This window comes from Balaenoptera acutorostrata, chromosome 11, assembly GCF_949987535.1.
Source record: "Balaenoptera acutorostrata chromosome 11, mBalAcu1.1, whole genome shotgun sequence".
Lineage (NCBI taxonomy): Eukaryota > Metazoa > Chordata > Mammalia > Artiodactyla > Balaenopteridae > Balaenoptera > Balaenoptera acutorostrata.
This window is the reverse complement of record NC_080074.1, coordinates 4,525,864-4,532,349: the sequence shown is the minus strand read 5'-3', so window position 1 is coordinate 4,532,349 and position 6,486 is coordinate 4,525,864. Positions and strand designations below refer to the sequence as shown.

The 6,486-nt window shown below is 41.2% G+C and overlaps 1 protein-coding gene across 2 annotated transcripts in view; it reads right to left on the bottom strand.

Moving 5' to 3' along the window:
- Positions 1 to 2,629: 2,629 nt before the first annotated feature.
- The window catches only part of SMC1B (structural maintenance of chromosomes 1B), a 92,001-nt gene continuing 88,144 nt past the window's right edge, over positions 2,630 to 6,486 (bottom strand). For both annotated transcript variants that reach the window (XM_007189187.2, XM_028168257.2), the window contains 2 exons: positions 4,089 to 4,199; positions 2,630 to 2,731 (listed from right to left, as the gene is read on the bottom strand). In XM_007189187.2, coding sequence (XP_007189249.2) covers positions 2,630 to 2,731; positions 4,089 to 4,199 — 213 coding nt within the window. The remainder of the gene's footprint in view (positions 2,732 to 4,088; positions 4,200 to 6,486) is intronic.

Below are 6,486 nucleotides of genomic sequence, written 5' to 3'. Positions count from 1 at the left end.
CGTTTGCTCAACTTTTCTTTAGTTATGACAAGGTGTGGTATCTTGTACTTAATGAGAATTTTTACCTTGAGTTGCCACTCAGTTGTGAAACTGATTACTTGAATGTGTTTATTAAACTTTTTGAAAAGCAAACTAAGTTGGCTTTTTAAAAAGAGACACATTTATAAAGTGCAATCCGGGCAAGATATGTGAATTTGAAAGTTGGTCAAACATAGGGTGTAGCAATATCACAAGCATGGAAAATGATGTGAAACAGGACATAAAACTGGAAAAGTAGAGCCAGTTCAAGACGAGCTCTTGAGTGCCATGCTGAAGAATTGGAGGCCTTCTTGTTGTAATGAATGAATATATCTAGTCAGTTCTGCTGTGATTCTTATTTTAAAATGCAAATTTATTCCAACAAGATTGATATGTTAGAAAGAAACAATCTGAGCATAACTCGTTCACTTATTTATAATTTTGTCTCTGCGAAACACTGGGTCAGGGAGTGACTAAGTATGGATTTGTTTGCTGCCTCAAGCTTAGAATAGCTTTTACATTTTTAAATGGTTATATTTTAAATAATAGTTATACAGACACCTACACAATAGTCTCCTTGCTCCCTCATCGAAGCCTGAAATATGTATTCCTCTCTGGCCCTTAAAGAAGTTTGCTGGACCTGCTCTAGGTGAAAGCGGGAGACTGCGGCCGGCGGCGTGGAGCTGCGGGGGATACACGGCCCATTCCTCAGCCCCCGGCCAGCTCCCTCACACAAGCCTCCTTCCCCCACTCGACCTCAGCAGCAGGCTTCACCCGATGGGTTGCCCGTTTCACAAGCCAGCGCCTGAGTGTGTTTGAGATGAAGTGCCATATGCGCTATAGTATTTGTGAGTCTCTTAACTATTTAGTGTGTATAAAACCAGCTCTTTATTAAGTTCCTGTCTTTTTTTTTTTTTTGGACCCCATGTTTCCCATCACCTGGTGGTTTTCATTGTGTACTTTTGCATGGCGCTGGGGTTTTCAGGAATATGGGGGTACTTACTGCGTTGTGACAGAACAGGGATCCTACTCAAGGATCACCGGCAATCCACGAGTCCAAGTTACAAGACAGAGAGAACAGCCCAGGCAGATAAAAGCGTCTACACTGAGCTCCTGTGTCACCGAAGGGACATTTCAATGTAAAGTTGATGCCTTTCAAGGCAGAAGGCGGTGGTGATTTAGTTGGTATTACCAGCACTAAAACAAGGAACAAAGGACTAGTGGCTTCTGCTATCTCAAGTTCTTAGAGACTAGCTGATGGAGCACAGGAAAGCAAGTTTTACCTGAGATAATGAATGTTGTTCAAAAGAGATGCCATTACTTCAGGAGGCCACTCCTTGATTAATTAATTAGCACTTGGGCCCAAAGCAGCCTTAAATACAAGACCACCAGCACCTTAGAATATTTTAATTCCATTTTTAAATGGAATGAAGTACTACTGAAAACTCTGCACCTTTCTTTCCTACCCCTAACAAGGTACAGCAGTGGGCCTTCTGTATCCATGGGTTCTACATCTGTGGATTCAACCAACCTTGGATTGAAAATAGGAAAGGGAATTCCCTGGTGGTCCAGTGGTTAGGACTCCGTGCTTCCACTGCAGGGGGCACGGGTTCGATCCCTGGTTGGGGGAATAAGATCCTGCAAGCTGCGTGGTGCAGCCAAAAAAAAAAAAAATCGGGGAAAAAAGATGCCAAAAAGCAATACTTGAATTTGCCGCATACAGGCAACTATTTACGTATCATTTACATTGTATTAGGCATTATAAATAATGTAGAGATGATTTAAAGTATATGACAGGATGTGCATAGGTTATATGCAAATATTGTACCAATTTAAATAAGGCCCTTGAGCGTGCTTGGATTTTGGCATGCGTGATGCCCACAGATAATAAGGACGACTGTTTAAGTGGAGAAGTCAGTTGTTACTTGGGAAAACCTGTGTTCTTCAATGTTTCCTTAACAGAAATTATATTCAGAAAAATTTAAATTGCATTGAAGCAGACATAATTTAATTTCACCTTAAAGTTTTGTTTCTGAAACTGTAGATGGTAGACATTTGAAATTAGGCTTTTTTATTGGCATTTTCAATACTGACTTCAGTTCCTCTGAAATAATTTTCCATAAAACACAGGTTTAACACCTTATAACTAGCATATTTAGGAACTAAGAGTTTCCCTTAAAGATTACTTAAACATACAAGGCGAGATCAGAGTAAAGATGATGCAGGATTTGAAAACTTTCTGACTGGCTTTCAAAATGGAAGTTAAAACTATGGTGGTTTCTTTTTTAAGCCCATTCAGAGCTAACTCTCACAGGAAATACTACCTACTGGAATGGGGCCTGAGCACTCCTTAATGGAAGTGAGCTACAGCATCTTTGGTAGCAAATTAAGCTTTTCCATAAATGGCACACAGGCCATTGGAGTTGTGTAATTTCAGTTAGTACTTGGTCTCTAAAGAATGGCAGGTCTAACTAGACAGCTAGATAGATGTCTAGCTTTTGCTCCAGAAGTCTGTTACTCAGGAGCGGCGTGGGACTGAATGGCAGAGAGAACAATGACTGGCCTGACCGCTGCGTGACTCTGCTCTCACAGCCCAGGGGCACTCTGCGTCCTAACGGGCCTCTTGCTGTCTCCTGCTGCTTTCTCTGTCTTCAGTATCTGGATACTGAGACAGATCTAGGGTCAAAACTCGGCTGAACATGCAGTCATCATGCTGAAATGGAGAGAAGACAGTTAAAAGTCAGTTCCTTTACTTAGGGAATAAGTGCTATTAAATGTAAAATAAGAGCCATTAGTGAGTCTAGATTTGCATTTAAAAAGGAACCTCCTTATAGCCACCTAAAAAGGTATTACTTCTCTGCATTTACAACAGCTTTATTTATTTTTTGTATTAATCTGGTAAAGGGTACCAGAATATGCCACCCGAAAACATGCCTCTTTTGCATATGGATTGTTTTGAGTCAGAGGCTACTGAAAACCAGCAGATGTAGGTAAAGCTCCAAAAACCAGGCACAAGTTTTCCTTTTGTAAAGGAAGTGTACATTTATGTAAAAGATGACACCCTTTCCACTCTTAACTCTTTATCAGTGGAGAAGGCACCTGAATCTGCAGAGCAAATCTGACTGAACAGCCCTTGTTTACTGTACTTTTCCTGGTCACCTTCCCATCACTTGCCTCCCCTGCCCAGAAGCCCCAAGACTCTTTTCCTTATTTTAGCCTAGGATGGTATATAAGTCCAAGTTCTAGCCACCCCATTGAGTTACTCATTACTGGGTGTACCCATGTGTGCACACATGATGCACATATTAAGAACCTGTTTTTCTCTTGTTAATCTATCTATTGCTGGTCTAATTTACAGGGCCCCAGCCAGAGAACCTGAGTTGGGTAGGAAAAGATTTTATCCCTCTCCTACACTGGTAACGAGAATTTCCATTTCTCTCCGGCAGCATATTTCCAGTGATCCCCTGACATTAATTAGGCACAGGAAGGGAAATTAATTTTTATCTTAGCTTAAAGGAAAATGCAGGAAATAAAACCTAATTGTCCAAGAATTGAATGATTTGAATGAGTTGCCCTGCTCCATTAGCTCAGGTATTTTCAGTGGCTCAAGAAAGGTGTGTTTGAATTCTAGAAGTTACTCTACAACTTTGAACTTGTCAATTTCTTTGTTTTTTTTCCTTTGTTAGTTTTGGAAGATAAATGGTTCCTTGTTCTATCACAATGCATTTGTTTTTGCCTAAAACATTCAAACATTACAGAAATATGAAATATACAATATCGACAATTTATTCTAAGTTAATATGTACTATTATTTTATAAACAATTATCATACTGTTCTGCAATTTTCGATTTGCTTTTTCACTTAAAATATATCTTAAATTTCTGTGTACTGCCATGGAAAAATATCTGAGTAATTACTGTTAAGTCTTATTTGATTAAAAAATCATTTAAGCCTATATTTATAAACTGCAGAAATCAAACTATCTATAGACTTCACTAGGAACTTGTAATTGTGCTGTCAGGACACTCTAAGGTGATCTTATTCCTCTCCCCCATTTACTTATCTTTACCTCTGGATAGATGCCTATCAGTGCATCAGCTTTGGAATATAACTCCTCTTTTAGGGAAATGATTATCATCTGAAACTGTTCCTGAGTCTGCTCTTTGATATAACTTGATACCTGGGAGGAAACAGAAAGCACACATTTCATGAGTAAAGAAAGGCCTCCTTTCTCGGGGTCTTGAGGACAGTGATTCTGCATGTCTCTGAATCTGCCCACTTTAGGTGACAAGGCACTTACTTCCCTTTCTGTTAATTCAGTAAATCCACTACAACTGCAGAAATGGAAATAGCTCAGATTGTAAAATAAGAGGTTAGTAAAAAAAATATAAATCTCGTTAACTCTATAACTGAAAACTTGGAAGAATATTTTTTTAAGAATAAAGCTCTAACTTAAGATACTATCATGTGAATATGCAATCAACCTTTACAACAAGATAAAACTACCACTCATATTTTATGAGGGTGAAGAAGGGCTGGTATTTAAACTTGCAACTACCTACATTGCCAGCAAAGCCTCAGGATGGGAAAAATATGGCGATTATATATGTATTCGTAATCCATAATCAACTCATTTGGTTAGAGGGGAGCTCAACAGCTCCTTCAGGAGGCTTAATTCCAAGGAATGAGAATAAGAACAAGAAAGACTGGATAGAAATGGGTCTTGGTGAACAAACTACTCAGAATTTGGAGAATGATAAAGAACTTAGACTCAAACCACAGTTTAACAAGATACTTGCCAACTCCCTGGATCTCTCTGCAAGCCCAGAGGGTGTCTTCTCCATGTGTATTGGTCCTGACTGCACCCAAGATACTAAGGACACAAGTTTTGGAAGCAGGAATGGCAGCTTCAGTTGAGGAATGAGTCACTAGTTGAGGTGAATGATGAGAGAGGAGGGAAACGGCTTTGGGCTAAGAGGCTGAATTCATAGAAGGAACTGCCGCATTAGAGGCAATGGCAGCCACTATGATTCAGGTCTTTAAAAAGTCTTGGGATGTTGATAGAATGGAAGAGGAGATGGGATGCAAATACGTTAAGGCATGCATTTTGCTAGGAAAGTTACCTACGATAAGTGTTGGGCACCCTGATCACAAGAGGGAGTGGAAGCTCCTTCACAGTTGCTCATATTACATCACTGCTCATACTCAATTCAGCAACGGGGTGCCAGGAACGTAAATCTCAAAGGGAGGCTGGAAATTTAGAGGTTTTTAATACATAGGATAGGTGCAAATAGAAAAGAGTCTTAAGAAAGACCTAGTATGTGAAGATGCCACTAATACGAACATCTAAATTTTGCTAGAAGATACGGATCCCTTAAACGCTACAGAGAGAAGGGGCAGTCCACAGTGATGGGTCCCACCCCCAGCCCACACACAAAGGGTATGGGATACAAAGTACTAAAATTAACCTTCTGAGGGGAAATTTCTCCCAAATGACTGAGGCTATGGAGTCCAGTTAGCTGATGCAGACTGGCTGGCATCCAAGAGAGACAAATCAAGATTTTCTTTTCTTCCCGTGTTTTCTTCTTCCCCCAGTAATCCTGAAGTCTCTGGTAGGTCACAGAATGTGGCTCTTGCCTGTTCTCTACAAGGTTCAGGGGACTTTGGACTTGTTTTCTAACTTCTATGGGTGTGGTGTTGATGTGCTATTCTTATGTACGCTGTGACATGTTTAAAAAGCAAGGTCCGGGACTTCGCTGGTGGCGCAGTGGTTAAGAGTCCGCCTGCCAGTGCAGGGGACACGGGTTCGAGCCCTGGTCCGGGAAGATCCCACATGCCGCGGAGCAACTAAGCCCATGCGCCACAACTACTGAGCCTGTGCTCTAGAGCCCGCGAGCCACAACTACTGAAGCCCGCACGCCTAGAACCCGTGCTCCACAACGAGAAGCCACTGCAATGAGAAGCCCGCGCACCGCAACTAAGAGTAGCCCCCACTCGCCGAAACTAGAGAAAGCCAGAGCGCAGCAACAAAAACCCAACGCAGCCAAAAAAAAAAAAAGTATAAAAAAATAAATAAGGTCCTAGAGAGGTTTGGGTTAGATGAATACAGCCTGGGAAATCTGAAAGATGACATTGTTGCCTAAAATTAGAAGTTACCCCAGGCTGCAGCTCCTGAAAAATCCCCTGACTCTCCCAGGCATTACACATGAGGTTCAACAGAGTAAGGAATCAGGGAGGTCAGTTTCAGAGACTCAACCTATCAGGGTGGCACCCCAAGACTGAATACATCTCTCGGGGCTGGACTCATTAACCAAGCTCATAAGACTAAGGTATAAACCAGAATGCCAGTTTACAAATTAACAGATATCTCTGTCAGCATGACCAGAGCAGCCTCCTTGTAAGCAGCTGTAAATGCAAAGCCCAGTCATTTCTGGAAGATGGATGAACCGGGAATCAGAACCAGGAGT